Source organism: Coregonus lavaretus, assembly GCF_964263955.1.
Source record: "Coregonus lavaretus genome assembly, chromosome: 25".
NCBI lineage: Eukaryota > Metazoa > Chordata > Actinopteri > Salmoniformes > Salmonidae > Coregonus > Coregonus lavaretus.
This window is the reverse complement of record NC_140012.1, coordinates 33390713-33410942: the sequence shown is the minus strand read 5'-3', so window position 1 is coordinate 33410942 and position 20230 is coordinate 33390713. Positions and strand designations below refer to the sequence as shown.

The window sequence follows — 20230 nt, the reverse complement described above, 5'->3', positions numbered from 1 at the left end:
TTTTATTTCTACCTGGTAGTTAATTGCACTCACCTGGTGTCCCAGGTCTGAATTAGCCCCTGATTAGAAGGATAGGATGAAAAACAGAGGTGTTTCGGCCCTCCAGGACCGGAATTGAAGAACCCTGGATTAGAACAACTGCATAATAGGAACAATTACAAATTGATGGTCCTTAAAAATAAATATTAGTGCTTGAAAAAGTACTTGACTTGCTACTGTCTGTACGAACCCTGTTATACGAAATGGATGATGGACATCCACAAATTAATGCATACCACATGAAACGTCACGTATCATTATAAAGAATGGCGCCGGAGGGGATGGCTGCCATTTTAAGGGCTCCTAACCAACAGTGCTATTTTGTTTGTTTTTTCGCATTGCTTGTAACTTATTTTGTACATAATGTTGCTGCTACTGTCTCTTATGACCGAAAAGAGCTTCTGGACATCAGAACAGCGATTACTCACCTCGAACTGGACAAAGATGTTTTCTTTAATGAGTCTGACGCAAAGGATATACTGCTTTCTCGAGACCAGGCCCAAATCCCCGTCATTCGCGTGAAGGAAAGACAGAGAAAACGTGGGGCGGCAGTCCGGGTGCCTTGTGAGAATTTGGAGGGGAGTGTGTAAACCACCACTACCATCAGTACTATTGGCCAACGTGCAATCATTGGAAAATAAACTTGATGATCTATGATTAAGACTATCCTACCAACGTTCCATTAAAAACTGTAATATCTTAAGTTTCACCGAGTCGTGGCTGGGTTTTCCGTGCATTGGCAGGACAGAGCAGCTACGTATGGTAAGACGAGGGGCGGGGGTGTGTGTCTATTTGTCAATATCAGCTGGTGCGTGATGTCTAATATTAAAGAAGTCTCGAGGTATTGCTCGCCTGAGGTAGAGTACCTCATGATAAGCTGTAGACCACACTATCTACCAAGAGAGTTCTTAATATTGTTTGTAGCCGTCTATTTACCACCACAAACCGATGCTGGCACTAAGACCGCACTCAACGAGCTGTATAAGGCCATAAGCAAACAAGAAAATGCTAATCCAGAAGCGGCGCTCCTAGTGGCCGGGGACATTATTGCAGGGAAACTTAAATCCGTTTTACCTCATTTCTACCAGCATGTCACATGTGCAACCAGAGGGGGAAAAAACTCTTGACCACCTTTACTCCACACACAGAGACGCATACAAAGCTCTCCCTCACCCTCCATTTGGAAAATCTGACCAGAATTATATCCTCCTGATTCCTGCTTACAAGCAAAAACTAAAGCAGGAATTACCAGTGACTCGCTCAATACGGAAGTGGTTAGATGACGTGGATGCTACGCTATAGGAATGTTTTGCTAGCACAGACTGGAATATGTTCCGGGATTCATCCAATGGCATTGAGGAGTATACCACCTCAGTCACCGGCTAAATCAATAAGTGCATCGACGACATTGTCCGCACAGTGACCGTACGTACAGTATCAGTCAAAAGTTTGGACACACCTACTCATTCAAGGGTTTTTCTTTATTTTTTCATTGTAGAATAATAGTGAGATTCTTCAAATAGCCACCCTTTGTCTTGATGAGAGCTTTGCACACTCTTGGCATTCTCTCAACCAGCTTCACCTGGAATGCTTTTCCAACAGTCTTGAAGAAGTTCCCACATGATTCCCCTGTAGCTCAGTTGGTAGAGCATGGCGCTTGCAACGCCAGGGTTGTGGGTTCGTTTCCCACGGGGGGACAGTATGAAAATGTATGCACTCACTAACTGTAAGTCACTCTGGATAAGAGCGTCTGCTAAATGACTAAAATTTAAAATGTATGATGAGCACTTGTTAGCTGCTTTTCCTTCACTCTGCCGTCCGACTCATCCCAAACCATCTCCATTGGGTTGAGGTTTGGGGATTGTGGAGGCCAGGTCATCTGATGCAGCACTCCATCACTCTCCTTCTTGGTAAAATAGCCCTTACACAGCCAGGAGGTGTGTTGGGTCATTGTCCTGTTGAAAATCAAATGATAGTCCCACTAAGCGCAAACCAGATGGGATGGCATATCGCTACAGAATGCTGTGGTAGCCATGCAGGTTAAGTGTGCCTTGAATTCTAAATAAATCACTGACAGTGTCACCAGCAAAGCACCCCCACACCATAACACCTCCTCCTTGCTTTACGGTGGGAACTACACATGCGGAGATCATCCGTCCGTCACCCACACCGCATCTCACAAAGACACGGCGGTTGGAACCAAAAATCTCCCATTTGGACTCCAGACCAAAGGACACATTTCCACCGGTCTAATGTCCATTGCTCGTGTTTTTTGGTCCAAGCAGGTCTCTTCTTATTATTGGTGTCCTTTAGTAGTGGTTTCTTTGCAGCAATTCGACCATAAAGGCCTGATTCACACAGTCCGCTCTGAACAGTTGATGTTGAGATGTGTCTGGCCACCAAAAATTCTGAAATTTCCATCCCCAACTATAACATTTTCCGTCTAGATAGAACTGCCAAAGGGGGTGGAGTTGCAATCTACTGTAGAGATAGCCTGCAGAGCTCTATCATACTATCCAGGTCTGTGCCCAAACAGTTTGAGCTTCTACTTCTAAAAATCCACCTTTCCAGAAATAAGTCTCTCACTGTTGCTGCTTGCTACAGACCCCCCTCAGCCCCCAGCTGTGCCCTGGACACCATATGTGAATTGATTGCCCCCCATTTATCCTCAGAGTTCGTACTGCTTGGTGACCTAAATTGGGATATGCTTAATACCCCGGCCATCCTACAATCCAAACTAGATGCCCTCAATCTCACGCAAATTATCAACGAACCTACCAGGTACAACTCTAAATCCGTAAACATGGGTACCCTCATAGATATCATCCTGACTAACATACCCTCTAAATACACCTCAGCTGTCTTCAACCAGGATCTCAGCGATCACTGCCTTATTGCCTGCGTCCGTAACGGGTCCGCGGTCAAACGACCACCCCTCATCACTGTCAAACGCTCCCTAAAACACTTTAGCGAGCAGGCCTTCCTAATTGACCTGGCCCAGGTATCCTGGATGGATATAGATCTCATTCCGTCAGTAGAGGATGCCTGGTTGTTCCTTAAAAGTAATTTCCTCTCAATCTTAAATAAACATGCCCCATTCAAAAAATACAGAAATAAGAACCGATATAGCCCCTGGTTCTCCTCAGACTTGACTGCCCTTGACCAGCACAAAAACATCTTGTGGCGTACTGCATTAGCATCAAATAGCCCCCGCGATATGCAACTTTTCAGGGAAGTTAGGAACCAATATACACAAGCAGTCAGGAAAGCAAAGGCTAACTTTTTCAAACAGAAATTTGCATCCTGTAGCACTAACTCCAAAAAGTTTTGGGACACTGTAAAGTCCATGGAGAATAAGAGCACTTCCTCCCAGTTGCCCACTGCACTGAGGCTAGGAAACACTATCACCACCGATAAATCTACAATAATCGAGAATTTCAACAAGCATTTTGCTACGGCTGGCCATGCTTTCCATCTGGCTACCACTACCCCGGCCACCAACTCTGCACCCTCCGCTGCAACTTGCCCATGCCCCCCCCCCGCTTCTCCTTCACACAAATTCAGACAGCTGATGTTCTGAAAGAGCTGCAAAATCTGGACCCCTACAAATCAGCTGGGCTAGACAATCTGGACCCTTTCTTTCTAAAACTAGCCGCCGAAATTGTCGCAACCCCTATTACTAGTCTGTTCAACCTCTCTTTCATAACGTCTGAGATCCCCAGAGATTGGAAAGCTGCCGCGGTCATCCCCCTCTTCAAAGGGGGTGACACTCTAGATCCAAACTGCTACAGACCTATATCCATCCTGCCCTGCCTTTCGAAAGTATTTGAAAGCCAAGTTAACAAACAGATCACCGACCATTTCGAATACCACCGTACCTTCTCCGCTATGCAATCCGGTTTCCGAGCTGGTCATGGGTGCACTTCAGCCACGCTCAAGGTCCTAAACGATATTATAACCGCGATTGATAATAGACAGTACTGTGCAGCCGTCTTCATCGACCTGGCCAAGGCTTTCGACTCTGTCAACCACCGCATTCTTATTGGCAGACTAAATAGCCTTGGTTTCTCAAATGACTGCCTCGCCTGGTTCACCAACTACTTCTCGGATAGAGTTCAGTGTGTCAAATCGGAGGGCCTGTTGTCTGGACCTATGGCAGTCTCTATGGGGGTGCCACAGGGTTCAATTCTTGGGCCGACACTTTTCTCCGTGTATATCAATGATGTCGCTCTTGCTGCTGGTGACTCTCAGATCCACCTCTACGCAGACGACACCATTTTGTATACATCTGGCCCTTCATTGGACACTGTGTTAACAAACCTCCAAACGAGCTTCAATGCCATACAACACTCCTTCAGTAGCCTCCAACTGCTCTTAAACACTAGTAAAACTAAATGCATGCTTTTCAATCGAACGCTGCTGGCACCCGCCCACCCGACTAGAATCACCACTCTCGACGGGTCTGACCTAGAGTATGTGGACAACTACAAATACCTAGGTGTCTGGTTAGACTGTAAACTCTCCTTCCAGACTCACATAAAGAATCTCCAATCCAAAGTTAAATCTAGAATCGGCTTCCTATTTCGCAACAAAGCCTCCTTCACTCATGCTGCCAAACATGCCCTCGTAAAACTGGCTATCCTACCGATCCTTGACTTCGGCGATGTCATTTACAAAATAGCCTCCAACACTCTACTCAGCAAATTGGATGTAGTCTATCACAGTGCCATCCGTTTTGTATCCAAAGCCCCATACACTACCCACCACTGTGACCTGTACGCTCTTGTTGGCTGGTCCTCACTACATGTTCGTCGTCAAACCCACTGGCTCCAGGCCATCTATAAATCACTGCTAGGCAAATCCCCGCCTTATCTTAGCTCATTGGTCACCATAGCAGCACCCACCCGTAGTCTGCGCTCCAGCAGGTATATCTCACTGGTCATTCCCAAAGCCAACACCTCCTTTGGCCGCCATTCCTTCCAGTTCTCTGCTGCCAATGACTGGAACGAATTGCAAAAATCTCTGAAGCTGGAGACTCTTATCTCCCTCACTAACTTTAAGCATCAGTTGTCAGAGCACCTTACCGATCACTGCACCTGTACACAGCCCATCTGAAATTAGCCCACCCAACTACCTCATCCCTATATTGTTATTTATTTTGCTCTTTTGCACCCCAGTATCTCTATTTGCACATAATCTCTTGCACATCTATCATTCCAGTGTTAATACTATTGTAATTATTTTGCACTATAGCCTATGTATTGCCTTACCTCCATAACTTGCTACATTTGCACACACTGTATATATATTTTCTGTTGTATTTTTGACTTTATGTTTTTTACCCCATATGTAACTTTGTGTTGTTTTTATCGCACTGCTTTGCTTTATCTTGGCCAGGTCGCAGTTGTAAATGAGAACTTGTTCTCAACTGGCTTACCTGGTTAAATAAAGGTGAAATAAATAAAAAAATTGAACTCTGTGAAGCATTTATTTGGGCTGCAATTTCTGAGGCTGGTAACTAATGAACTTATCATTTTTACATTTACATTTTAGTCATTTAGCAGACGCTCTTATCCAGAGCGACTTACACAAGCAATTAGGGTTAAGTGCCTTGCTTAAGGGCACACCGACAGATTTTTCACGTAGTCGGCTCGGGGATTAGAACCAGCGACCTTTCGGTTACTGGCACAACGCTCTTACCCACTAAGCTACCTGCCGTTTCATCATAGCGCTTGATGGTTTTTGCGACTGCACTTGAAGAAACGTTCAAAGTTCTTGAAATGTTCCGTATTGACTGACCTTGATGTCTTAACGTAATGATGGACTGTCGTTTCTCTTTGCTTATTTGAGCTGTTCTTGCCAAGTGACCTGGAGTAACCTTTACCCCCGCACATTGACTAGGTACCGGTACCCCCGGTATATAGCCTTGTTATCGTTGTTGTTATTTTATTGTGTTACTTTTTATTTTATACTTTAGTTTATTTAGCAAATATTTTCTTTAACTCTATTTCTTTAACTGCATTGTTGGTTAAGGGCTTGTAAGTAAGCATTTCACCGTAAGGCCTACACCTGTTGTATTCGGCACATTTGATAAATGGTGTGTCACGGATTTACTTACAGAATAATACAAAATGCTCTGAAACCAGGTTGCAACTTTTGATCTACCCCTCTACCCTTTCACAAACACAGGCATAAAATGCAAATATCTTTATAAAGTTTTGTTTATAACTACCACTGAAGTCATATACACATACAACACATTTAATAAATGTAGTTATATAGATTCTTTAGTGAGTGCAGACCATTGCTGCGTCTCTAGGGCCCCCTCTGAAATATTGTAATTAGTAATATATTTTAGTCATTTAGCAGACACTCGTATCCAGAATGACTTACAGTAGTGAGTGCATACATTTTCGTGCTGGTCCCCCCCCCGTGGGAATCAAACCCACAACTCTGGCGTTGCAAGTGCAATGCTCTACCATCGGAGATACACAGGACCATAATGTATGTAGGCTACTTCATATAACCATAAGTCAATGATATTGACTTATAGGATAATAGATGAGTGCACATGCTTAGCTGTGCAAAAGGGCCATGGTCAGCTAGCTAGACAACAAATTACAGGACATTTTTATAATTAGCCTTTTTTTAATTTATTTTTTTATTAGCCTATTAGCCTAATTTTCTTCATTGGAAATACATTCCAGATAGTTATTGGAAATAGGCCTAAACATTGGGTGGTTTCCCAAACACAAATTGAGCCTTGTCGTGGACTGAAAAGCAAGCTCAATTGAGAATCTCCATTGAAAGTGCTTTTTATATTATTATAATAACAATAATAATAATATATGCCATTTAGCAGATGATTTTATCCAAAGCGACTTAGTCATGCATGCGTACAGTACATTTTACGTATGGGTGGTCCCGGGAATCAAACCCACTATCCTGGCATTGCAAATGCCAACTGAGCTAGAGAGGACTAGATTTAGCCTAATCTCACAGGAGGTTGGTGGCACCTTAATTGGGGAGGACGGGCTTGTGGTAATGGCTGTAGCAGAATAGGTGGAATGGTATCAAATAAACCATTCCATTTGCTCCGTTCCGCCCATTATTATGAGCCGATCTCCCCTCAGCAACCTCCTGTGCCTAATCTGTGTCGGGAAAACCAGTCCTGTGAGTGTGTTAAATGCAAGTCTACAAGATTATACATGGTATTTCCTCTTTTATAAAGAGAGCTTCTTCAACCTCCTGTCATTTCACAATGAATAATCTTCTGAGAGAAATGTAAAGTGCATTGTGATGGTAGGGCTGTGTGTTCGGTTGTTCGTTCTTCCAATGATAATATATTTGTTTGTTGTAGCCTACTTCTATTCTACCATGCAGGTTAGAACTAGCCTGGCTGCCAGTCTGTTTCTGCTCTCTAGCCAACCCCTTACAAAATTGTCATGTCTGGCACCCAGGCTATACAACGTGTTAATATCCATACATACAGGAGTACAACAGGGCCAAACAATATTATGTCAGACTTATAGGTGATAAAACGTACACAACGAACACACAATATAAAAGATGATGTCCCTTTTAAACATTTGTCCTTGTATTGAAACAGGGAGGATGAGTTTGGTTGGCAAAAGGAAATGGGCATTCTGCGTATAGCCTCAATTCCAGGCTTCCTCACGACGAACGAGACTTGGGAGTATGGTAATGTGAGACTTGATCCTTTAAGACTTCCTTCATCATAATCATTACTGTGTTGTGCAGCCTGATTGCCCCTGTGCTTCTGTCTCAATCCACTTCTTCTCAATTTCTACCTGTAAAAGGACAGACCGATACGGTTCAGTTTCAATAGGTATGGAATAATCACTATGGAATGACAACAATAGAAGATTTTGCTACACTACAGGACCAGCCTAGGCATGGTCAGCTGGTGTCACAGTAATAACTACAGTATAAAATATACCCTGTACCCTTATTAATCACAAAGCATGATTCTGCTTGGGAAATAGATTGGAATAGAAACAAACAAAATTAGGTCTACAACAGCATTATAGATATTAAACAGCATTTAAATACTAAACATTATAGATATTAAACTTGTTAACTAATAATAATAATAATATCTCAGGCCTTACCTGACAATGATAGTGAGTCCTACTGGTAACATGTTTCTGAGGCTGAATGTCACTCTCTGTGCCCAGTGACTTCACTCTGGTCTGTGTGACCACGGCCCCCACCATGTCACACTCCATTGTGACAAACGGGTACCAGTCAGTGGGGATCTCCTGGTCTGAACCAAGCTCTAACTTACAGGAGAAGGTATGGGGATGGTCCACTGCTGTGAGATAAAAGGGAGAATGTGTAGTTAGCAATCTCTACCACTTGGGGGAGCACTATGAGCAGAATCTGAAAGATGCATGTTTCCATCTTCTCTGGCACAATGCAAACAAATCACTGTAACATCAGTCAATTGGAATTGAGTATTTAACCAAGCAATAGTATAACAAACCATAATACTATAAATACTATGTATTGTAGCTAAACTGATTAGGGAACATAAGTTACATTTTACATAGCCAATTTTGAAACATTTCGGTAAGTTGTAAATGTAACATGTAAAATAAAGCCAATATTGTCATATAGAGCCAGCATTCCATATGAAAAGAGATCAATAGATGAATATCAATAGACCCCCATCATCAATCGATCATCAATAGACAGCCAGGCTCTTCCTTTTAGTCCTTACCCATGTTCTTAGCAGGCAGTCTGTCGATCCTCCACACGATGGCTGAGTACACATTCTCATACTTGACCGTCCCCACGGTAACCTGCATGACTGGCTGTGACTCTGAAGCGCTGACTGACCCCAGACACGCGTTCCGGTTCATCCTGGCCGTCAGTGACTTACGTCGTAGCAACGTCACTGTACGCGACAACTTCACCCAGTCCCCCGGTACCGGCACACGGATCAGGACATTTTCACAGAGCGGCTGAGTCTCCGGCACTCCGGTAAATGACGGGAAGGCGGCTGACATGTTGAGAAAGGCTTGGAGTTCCACGTAGGCCCCTTGGACAGTCACCACGGCTTTGACGGAGAAGGGTAGCTCGGTACATCCCAGGGCTAATGTCTTGTAGCGCATCAGCTCTACTCTACAGGCATCCGGAGGAGAGAACTTGAGCAGCCGGGACCTGTGGAACTCCAAGTCGTTGATGCACTTGTGGAAGTGGCAGTCGCTGATCTCCATCCAACCCTCCAGGAGGTCATCCTGAAAGACCACAATGGAAATTAGAAGACCACAATGGAAAGAGGCCTGTCTTGAGTTTTTGGGTCATCCTGGATGATTTTACTTATCGTGTTGTCTTTTGATATGAAAATTAAATTGTATGTTTTCGTGTTAATATTTGTGATAAAATGGTGCTTTGATATGTGGCTTAAAATTGTATGGCTAGGCATTTACAGTGAGGGAAAAAAGTATTTGATCCCCTGCTGATTTTGTACGTTTGCCCACTGACAAAGACATGATCAGTCTATAATTTTAATGGTAGGTTTATTTGAACAGTGAGAGACAGAATAACAACAAAAAAATCCAGAAAAATGCATGTCAAAAATGTTATAAATTGATTTGCATTTTAATGAGGGAAATAAGTATTTGACCCCCATCTCAATCAGAAAGATTTCTGGCTCCCAGGTGTCTTTTATACAGGTAACGAGCTGAGATTATTATTAAAGGGAGTGCTCCTAATCTCATCTTGTTAACTGTATAAAAGACACCTGTCCACAGAAGCAATCAATCAATCAATCAGATTCCAAACTCTCCACCATGGCCAAGACCAAAGAGCTCTCCAAGGATGTCAGGGACAAGATTGTAGACCTACACAAGGCTGGAATGGGCTACAAGACCATCGCCAAGCAGCTTGGTGAGAAGGTGACAACAGCTGGTGCGATTATTCGCAAATGGAAGAAACACAAAATAACTGTCAATCTCCCTCGGCCTGGGGCTCCATGCAAGTTCTCACCTTGTGGAGTTGCAATGATCATGAGAACGGTGAGGAATCAGCCCAGAACTACACGGGAGGATCTTGTCAATGATCTCAAGGCAGCTGGGACCATAGTCACCATGAAAACAATTGGTAACACACTACGCTGTGAAGGACTGAAATCCTGCAGCGCCCGCAAGGTCCCCCTGCTCAAGAAAGCACATATACAGGGCCGTCTGAAGTTTGCCAATGAACATCTGAATGATTCAAAGGAGAGCTGGGTGAAAGTGTTGTGGTCAGATGAGACCAAAATCGAGCTCTTTGGCATCAACTCAATTCGACGTGTTTGGAGGAGGAAGAATGCTGCCTATGACCCCAAGAACACCATCTTTCTGCTAAGGGGACAGGACAACTTCACTGCATCAAAGAGATGATGAACGGGGCCATGTACCGTCAAATCTTGGGTGAGAACCTCCTTCCCTCAGCCAGGGCATTGAAAATGGGTCGTGGATGAGTGTTCCAGCATGACAATGACCCAAAACACATGGCCAAGGCAACAAAGGAGTGGCTCAAGAAGAAGCACATTAAGGTCCTGGAGTGGCCTAGCCAGTCTCCAGACCTTAATCCCATAAAAAAATCTGTGGAGGGAGCTGAAGGTTCGAAACCTTAATGACTTGGAGAAGATCTGCAAAGAGGAGTGGGAGAAAATCCCTCCTGAGATGTGTGCAAACCTGGTGGCCAACTACAAGAAACGTCTGACCTCTGTGATTGCTAACAAGGGTTTTGCCACCAAGTACTAAGTCATGTTTTGCAGAGGGGTCAAATACTTATTTCCCTCATTAAAATGCAAATCAATTTCTAACATTTTTGACATGTGTTTTTCTGGATTTGTTTGTTGTTATTCTGTCTCTCACTGTTCAAATAAACCTACCATTAAAATTATAGACTGATCATGTCATTGTCAGTGGGCAAACGTACAAAATCAGCAGGGGATCAAATACTTTTTTCCCTCACTGTATATGTGTGTTAAAATGTTATGTTTGTGTGTTGATATGCATGTTAAGAAACTAATACTAAACCTCCTCGGAGCCAGAGCCGTAGCTGGCATCGAAGCGTAGAAGCCCCAAGTCGTTGAGAGCCAGGAAGCACTCCCCTGGGCCGTTGAGGAACGCCAGGCAGTGGATCCTCGTCATGGCCGCCCGGTCCATCACCACACCGTCCTTGAAAAATGTATCTTCTGATTTTAGCAAATGAGAGGTCGAGTGGCAAAAAAGGATCCCCAAGGGGCATGCAATATATACAAAATAGGTAGGGAATCATTTCTATGTGAAAGAATTTAGGAAAAGACATTCATAGAAATGTATAACCTTATTATTTAGGCTATCAATGTTTTATATAATAAGTAACTAAGCAATTAATACATTTGTTTTTAATAACGACTGCTTTTAAGAACTTGTAATAATGCTGAAATACCAATGAACTACACTAGCAAAGTTACATTTCCTGAACAAAATGTGTGTGCTTGCGTCAGCTGTCTTACAGTAGTTGTATGGTAGTGGAAGAAGAAGTAAATGCACCTTGTCCAGCTGCACCCAGAGGTGGTCTGTGATCTGCAATGTCATCTCCTGTTCATCGTAGTGTCGTTTCTGCAACGGGGGCGGGGCCAGCCTGAGAAGCTCCTCCTCCATAGTTTCGAAGAGGTCCTCCATGTCGCCATGTTCTGTGGTTCCAAACTTCAGCAACTGCTCCACCTCTGCCTCGTGGGACACCTCCAGCTTCAAATCAAACTTTATGCATTTAAAATCTCAACACACAGTAAAACAATATGATTAAATCTATAACAATAATATCATTGATTAAACGCCAAGCTAAAAAGGTGTGTTTTTAAACGTGATTTAAAAACCTCAATTGTGTCTCCCCCCTATTACCTTGGGGTGGTAGCGCTTCTTCTCTGTGTAAGACACGTGCTCCACCTTCACTGTCTGGATCTTGCGAGGCTCTCCATTGCTCTCCAGCTTGAGATCTGACAACCTGCAGTGAGGCTGCAGCTGGAACTCTTTGAAGGGCTTCTCCAGTCCTTTCTCATAGTACATCTGGAGCACCCCTCCAGACAGCAGACGCAGGTAGATGGGGCCCCACTGTCGGGACGACATTCGGTTTTTCTTCTCTGGGATCCTCAGCATTAAAGACCAACCGTCTCTCTTCTCGCTACGGAACAGACCGTGAGAGACGAAGGCTGGCGATGGTCCCTCCCTGACTGCCTCCCTGTCTCTTCCTCCTCTCCTCTCCCCTCTATCCATCACTACTCCTTCCTCTGCATCGTTGTCTTCCTCGGCCCGCAGGCCCTCCAGCTTGTGGCAGATGTAGGAGAAGGAGCTCTGGAGGTGGTCTGGTCGACGAGGCTCGTTGCCGTCTTTCGTCCGGATGAAGAAGCGAGGCAGACTAGAACCTCCAGACTCAGAGTCAGAAGATGAGCTCCCAGAGTCCACGCTATGCCCACCAGCCCCCTCCCAGAATGGGTTGAAATGTCCCGGGTCCCCCTGGAAGGAGGGGAAGGTACTGGGGCCATCGGAGACGTCACCCTGGGGATGTGTGGTGGTGCCGGTAGTGGTGGCCTGGTCTGGGCCAGGGGGAGAAGAAGAATAAGGCACAGAGGCAGAGGATGAACTGGAAAAACTACGGAAGAAATCGTGCTGATCCCAGGGCCTGCAATGGAAAGGTAACGCGCCGGTAGGAGGAACCTCCCTCACCGGAGTGCAAAGAGGAGTGTTGCAGGGCACACAGGAACTTCCGTTGAGGTTAAAGTGCATTGGAGGGGAACTGCTGAAGATCCAGGATGGATCTCCCACTGGGGGGAGGACCAGCTTTAGGCCATTGGGACGGGGGATTGTCTTTAACCCTGTCGTTGTCACACTACCTGGGGGTGTCTTCAGGGGTGTAGAGGCAAAGGAAGGGGGTGACCCTATCTTTGCCCCTGGTGACTTCAGGGGTGTTGAGGCCAACTTTGTCCCACTCTCTGGGATCTTCAAGGGGGTTGAGGCAAAAGAAGGGGACGTAGACGTACTCCCCTCATCCTCAAAGGTCACCCAGTTTGGATTGTTCATGGAGCACATGGCTGTGGTTGTTTTGGTGTCCAGGTTGAAGTCAGCACTTCCTGCTTCTGTTGTTGACGATATCCTCAGGCTCCGCCACAGAGGTCTTCCCTGCTGAAACACTAAACAGAACATAGTCATAGATTAGAACACACTCAGAGTATCAGCATATAATATTTTTCTGTAGAATCTACAGTTATTATATATTGGTGCATCAGGCATCTTTTGTTTACACTGAGAAATTACCCTACAGTGTCCCCTAGTGAGCATTCTGGCCTAAGAGACATCTCCTACAGTTAGTCTTGCCAGATAGGGTCGTTTTCAAAATCTACATTTGGGCTACTGTTAGTAGATTTTAGGGGGATTTTGGCTCCGATTAACCTGCAAAGTGTCATAACAATCTGGCAACACAGTGCAGTTGGATGATGTCCCCTCTCAGCCAATCGGCGACATTACATTTCCCACATGACTGTTGGTTTAATGATTTAATAGCTGGTGTGTATGTTGTCACATTCCTTTTTTCCTTTTTATTTGTGGCAATTCAGCAAATAGTGGTACTATTTACAATACTGTACTTTGTGCTAGGAATAAATACAAGTCAAATACATAAGTGGGGAGGAAAAATATATTGCTCTTTGCCGTGTCTAAGTGTCTTGTCAACTACACACACACTCCATGTGTTCTCTCACTGGAATTGAGTAGGATAAATATAGAAATACTGAATATGCTAGTGGACACTGCTGAGTAACATTTGGCTAAACGCTACAGCTGCAGCCTTGTTGAATGAAAAGGCAGAGAGGTGCAGCTCTGCTCTGCTCTGTCAGCCAGTACCAGAGGAATTGGGGTCGATTTCAATTTGGGTTGAACTTCAGGCGTCAGCGCCCTCCTATTCAAAGGTGGTGAAATGTGGAATAAAATGTAGGATTTTGGAAATTATAGAAAAATTGTGATGGATGAAAATACCATGCTCTGGTAGGAAATGTGGAAGATGGAATGGAACTGAATTGGAGGGATTGGGTGGAGGGGAACCCAAAGCCTGGGTAGGATTCAGGAAACGTGTCACTGGCACTCAAGCAGAGAACCAATCACCCCTCTTTATTCGCCATCAGTATGAAGCCATCTGTGATAACTACGCTGTGGAACACTGGAACAGCTGGTGTGAGGGTTCTGGATTATTTAACAGCTGGTGAGATATGAGGCACAGACACTACTGTGCTGTGGTGTAATGGTAATTTGAAAATTAAATCCAAGCATAATGAATGTCCTCATAGGACTTAATGAGTTACACCTCATATATACTCTACATGACCAAAAGTATGTGGACACCTGCTTGTTGAACATCTCATTCCAAAATCATGGGCATTAATATAGAGTTGGTCCCGCCTTTGCTTCTATAACAGCCTCCACTCTTCTAGGAAGGCTTTCCACTAGACGTTGGAACATTGCTGCAGGGAATTGCTTCCATTCAGCCACAAGAGCATTAGTGAGGTTGGGCGCTGATTTTGGGTGATTAGGCCTGGATCGCAGTCGGCGTTCCAATTCATCCCAAAGGTGTTCGATGGGGTTGAGGTCAGGGCTCTGTACAGGCCAGTCCAGTTCTTCCACACCAATCTCGACAAATCATTTCTGTATGGACCTCGCTTTGTGCACAGAGGCATTGTCATGCTGAAACAGGAAAGGGCCTTCCCCAGATTGTTGCCACAATGTTAAAAGCACAGAATCGTCTAGAACCCTCAAACTCAACTCTGGACCTCGAAACCAGTTCCACTGCATTTCTTAATTGTTCCCCTCTAATCAGGGACTGATTTAGACCTGGGACACCAGGTGTGTGCAATTAATTATCAGGTAGAACAGAAAACCAGCAGGCTCTGGACCTCGTAGGGTAAGAGTTGAGTACCCCTGGTCTAGAATGTCAATGTATGCTGTAGCATTAAGATTTCCCTTCACTAGAACTAAGGGGCCTAGCCCGAACCATGAAAAACAGCCCCAGACCATTGTTCCTCCTACACCAAACTTTACAGTTGGCACTATGCATTCGGGCAGATTGTGTTCCCTTGGTTTGTCCGTCGGACTACCCAGATTTGTCCGTCGGACTGCCAGATGGTGAAGTGTGATTCATCACTCCAGAGAATGCGTTTCCACTGCTCCAGAGTCCAATGGCGGAGAGCTTTACACCACTCCAGCTGACGCTTGGCATTGCGCATGGTGATCTTAGGCTTGTGTGCGGCTGCTCGGCCATGGAAACCCATTTCATGAAGCTCCCGACGAACAGTTATTGTGCTGACGTTGCTTCCAGAAGCTGTTTGGAACTCGGTAGTGAGTGTTGCAACTGAGGACAGGCGATTTTTACGCGCTCCAGCACTCAGCGTTCCCATTCTGTGAGCTTGTGTGGCCTACCACTTCGTGGCTGAGCCGTTGTTGCTCCTAGACGTTTCCACTTCAAAATAACAGCACTTACAGCTGACCGGGGCAGCTCTAGCAGGGCAGAAATTTGACGAACTGACTTTTTGGAAAGGTGGCATCCTATGACGGTGCCATGTTGAAAGTCACTGAGCTCTTCAGTAAGGCCTTTCTACTGCCAATGTTTGTCTATGGAGATTGCATGACTGTGTGCTCGATTTTATACACCTGTCAGCAACAGGTGTTGCTGAAATAGCAGAATCCACTAATTTGAAGGGGTGTCCACATACCTTTGTATATATAGTGTACTGTAAACCTCATTCCCAGACTAATTGCTAGAGAAAGAGCCGGCTGGTGGACAAATCTAATACAATGGTTACTGCATAGCCTATTATGTGGTAGCAGTTTCTTAAGAGCTGTGGAAATATAGCCTGGTCCCAGATCTGATTTGCAAGACATCACTAACAGATCTGGGACCAGGCTATTGGAAATATAGGCTAGTACATTATCCTGAGCTCTGATGTCATTCATGTTCTCCACCCTAGCCTCGACCCCAGCTGTTAAAGATTTCCATGTTAGAGAATAGGGTGTGATGTCTTGCAATGCGAGACTACCTCCACCCTAGCAGAACGGAGTCAGACACGCTGTAATCAACATACCATCTAGCAATTGATTCCCAGTCAACCTCAGCAGCCAATTGTGCCTTGGCTGTGACACACTGGCAACACTGCTCTTGCCAACAGCAGCAGCAGCAATGATAGTAGTAACATCCAGACAGAGGCAGATCAACTGGTTACATTCTGTATCTGTCACAGCCACCGACCTCACCACAGAGATAGAGGCCTAACTTACATTACATTTACCACATCCAATGGGTTAAATGTAATAGGGCAAGGTTCCCTTCATGCTATAAATAACTATATGGATGGAGCTCAGGGGCTGTAGGAGCCGAAGGGAGCATCTCAGAGTAATGTTTTTTTTTTTTTTACATTTATAATTAATGAGGGGTATATGGAGGGGTATTTTGAAAAAACAGTATAAGTGGAAGGAAAACAGCTAACTTTCTGCATTTCAACGCATTTTGCCATGGGGCAGAGATACCATTTTGCAGTTTTAAAGCTAATTTTCTGCAATTCTACACATTTTGCCATGGGGCGAAGAATAGTTTTTGCTGTTTTATGCTATTCACCACATTTTGTCATGAGGATTAGACAACATTTTGTTGTTTTAAAGTTAATTTCCTTCTACTCTACACATTTTGCCATGAGACTGAGAGACAATGTTGCAGTTTTAAAGTAACTGTCCAGTGAAAATCTCACTTTTTTAAAAGTTAATATTCTCTTAACTCATACCCAAATAATGTTGTTGACTCATCTTATACTCGTGTTTGTGGCCGAAGCATAAATTGGAGAAAAAAAAACTTAAAAAACCCCACCTCAAACTTGTATCTCAAACAGACCGTTTAAAAAATGCTTGCTATTTCCTCAGAGGTTGATGTCATCCTCCTGAGAAGGATGAGCTGGCCAATCAGCGGTCTACTCACATTCATATTTTTTATGACCACTATATACGCCCACACCATTCTGTTGTTGGGGTTCGCCCACACCATTCCTACACAGAACAGCTGCTTTTGAACATACTTAATTAAAAAATTTTGGAAAGAAAACTATTTTACTCATATTGTAGTTAATAATATGTCATATTTCATAGAAATCTGGAAACACTGGACCGTTACTTTAAAGGTCGACTTTGGGCAAAAACGCAAAGATAACGGCTTTAACCTGTATAACTGATCAATGCACCATCATACCAGGTCATTTAATGCTTAAAAACAAAAAATAAGTTATGAATAAGATATTTGCCTACAGAAGTGTAATTTCTTACCAAATTTCTACAGCTTCCACCCAAAAACAAATCCTGTGAAATAACATCAACACATACTGGAGGAGTTACTGTCTAGCTACAAGTGGCTAGCTTAGCTAACAAACTAGCTACGTCGGTTGCGTGACCAGAATGACCAGAATGACACATTGATGAACCACCAATGTCACTCCCAATTTCTGTTTGAAAATTGAGAAAGAGATGGAGTTCGACCGTTTTTCCTGCCCAAAGTCGACCGTTAAAGCTAATTTCCTGCAATTCCAAGTCCAAAGTGCCTACAAGATAGCTATGGAACGTTTTAACTCTAGGTTATGTATTTTCTGGCAGAGACTCTTTTCAAACAGTCACAAGACAATGACTTGATGAGTGATTGACAAAAAAGCCACATTTAGAAAAGAGATGTCAATCCCAATGTGACTTCCCTTGTTAAATAAAGAACCGTCTGGTTGTCTAGTCTTTAAAACTATGTCAGACGCTTCCTGCAGAAGTGAGTTGAGTGAGTCACGGACCGATTTATTTTCTTACTTGATCCATAGCTATTCATACTTAAATCCATAGCTTTGTCTATGAATTATTTGAGAGTGGTAACATTTCTCCAGCCCCATCACTCAGCTGTTTATCAAAACAAGTGGCGGGTTGAATCCCAGATTGCCCCTTTAAAAGGATGTCATCGTGACCTTATTTAACGTGTTCAGCCAAAAGAATTGTAGATGAATGCTTATTAGACTACTGTCTTCTTGAGTGTTTGATAGTATCGTATTTGCTTCCGAACTTTGAGAGAATTCTTAATAGCAGAATATCCCATGTAATCTGGAATCAAATACTCCCTGCTGTGACTAAAGAAGAGATTCATGCCCCCTGCGAGTGCTGCTTTGCCCTGCTATGACCCATGCTACTGTGCTGAATTAACGCATTTGAACAGGGAATAAAATATAGAGTCCCTACCTTTCCAAAAACAGTGTCGTGTGTGTGTGTGTGTGTTGTGTTGTGTGAAGTTGTGGGTATTCTTATGATCTCTCTTTCCCATCTTGATTATGACCAAATGTAAACAGTGTTGATGTAAACATAAGATAAACACTCTATGATCTGTAGATCTTGATAATGCCTCTATAGCCGTCAGTGTTGACCCTGTGCTGACGCCGTGTCCTCTAGACGTCCCCCAGGCAAATCAGCTTTAATATTGCAGATACACTGAACAAAAATATAAACGTAACATGTAAAGTGTTGGTTCCGTGTTTCATGAGCTGAAATAAAAGATCCCAGAAATGTTCTATACGCACAAAAATATTATTTCTCTCAAATGTTGTACACAAATTTGTTTACATCCCTGTTAGTGAGCATTTCTCCTTTGCCACCTGACAGGTGTGGCATATCAAGAAGCTGATTAAACAGCATGGTCATTACCCAGGTGCACCTTGTGCTGGGGACAATAAAAGGCCACTCTAAAATGTGCAGTTTTGTCACAATACACAATGCCACAGAAGTCTCAAGTGTTGAGGGACCGTGCAATTGGCATGCTGACTGCAGGAATGACCACCAGAGCTGTTTCCAGATAACTGAATGTTCATTTCTCTACCATAAGCCTCCTCCAACCTCGTTTTAGAGAATTTGGCAGTATGTCCAACCGGCCTCACAACTGCAGACCACGTGTAACCACGCCAGCCCAGGACCTCCACATCCGGTTTCTTCACCTGCAGGATCGTCTGAGACCAGCCACCCTGACAACTGATGAACTGGGTTTGCACAACCAAATAATTTTTGCACAAACTGTCAGAAACCATCTGTCTCAGGGAAGCTCATCTGCGTGCTCTTCGTCCTCAACAGGCTCTTTTCCTGACTGCAGTTCAGCGTCGTAACCGACTTCAGTGGGAAATGCTCACCTTCGATGGCCACTGGCATGCTGGAGAAGTGTGCTCTTCACAGATGTATCCCAGTTTCAACTGTACCGGGGAGATGGCAGACGTTATGACAGATTGCCTCATGGTGGCGGTGGGGTTATGGTATGGACAGGCATAAGCTACGGACAACAAACACAATTGCATTTTATCGATGGCAATTTGAATCCACAGAGATACTGTTTTTATTTTTTTATTTTTTATTTCACCTTTATTTAACCAGGTAAGCCAGTTGAGAACAAGTTCTCATTTACAACTGCGACCTGGCCAAGATAAAGCAAAGCTGTGATGAGATCCTGAGGCCCATTGTCATGCCATTCATCTGCCGCCATCACCTCATGTTTCAGCATTATAATGCACAGCCCCATGTCACAAGGACCTGTACACAATTCCTGGAAGTTGAAAATGGCCTGCATACTCACCAGACATGTCACCCATTGAGCATGTTTGGGATGCTCTGGATCGACGTGTACGACAGCGTGTTCCAGTTCCTGACAATATCCAGCAACTTCACACAGCCATTGAAGAGGAGTGGGACAACATTCCACAGGCCACAATCAACACCCTGATCAACTCTATGCGAAGGAGATGTGTCGCGCTGCATGAGGCAAATGGTGGTCACACCACATACTGATTGGTTTTCTGATCCACGCCCTACTTTTTTTTTTAAAGGTATCTGTGACCAACAGATGCATATCTGTATTCCTAGTCATGTGAAATCCATAGATTAGGGCCTAATGAATTTATTTCAATTGACTGATTTCCTTATATGAACTGTAACTCAGTCAAATCTTTGAAATTGTTGTATTTTGCATTTATTTATTTTTTCAGTGTAGATTCTATCAATTTAATTTGCATAATTTCTAATCCCCCTTATTTATTTATGTTTATTTTCTCTATATTTTGATATTATGAGGTAACCATTCCTGGACCTGACTGATGGACCAC

The 20230-nt window shown here is 43.9% G+C and overlaps 1 protein-coding gene across 1 annotated transcript; it reads right to left on the bottom strand.

The window, feature by feature from the left end:
* Positions 1-6372: 6372 nt before the first annotated feature.
* Positions 6373-19321, bottom strand: LOC311101134 (stonin-1-like). The gene is made up of 7 exons (XM_084142200.1): positions 19268-19321; positions 11943-13228; positions 11592-11789; positions 11094-11234; positions 8783-9302; positions 8172-8374; positions 6373-7850 (listed from the first exon to the last, which is right to left on the bottom strand). Exons 1-7 carry the CDS (start codon positions 19284-19286, stop codon positions 7785-7787), a joined length of 2433 nt encoding a protein of 810 aa, XP_083998326.1. The 5' UTR covers positions 19287-19321; the 3' UTR covers positions 6373-7784.
* Between the last annotated feature and the right edge of the window lie 909 nt (positions 19322-20230).

Excerpts from the sequence above, each read along its gene's own strand:
- LOC311101134 (XM_084142200.1), bottom strand. Across the intron at positions 11,790-11,942 it reads AGAAGCGCTACCACCCCAAG|CTGGAGGTGTCCCACGAGGC; the intron begins GTAATAGGGGGG and ends TTTGATTTGAAG. Across the intron at positions 7,851-8,171 it reads GGACTCACTATCATTGTCAG|GTAGAAATTGAGAAGAAGTG; the intron begins GTAAGGCCTGAG and ends GTCCTTTTACAG.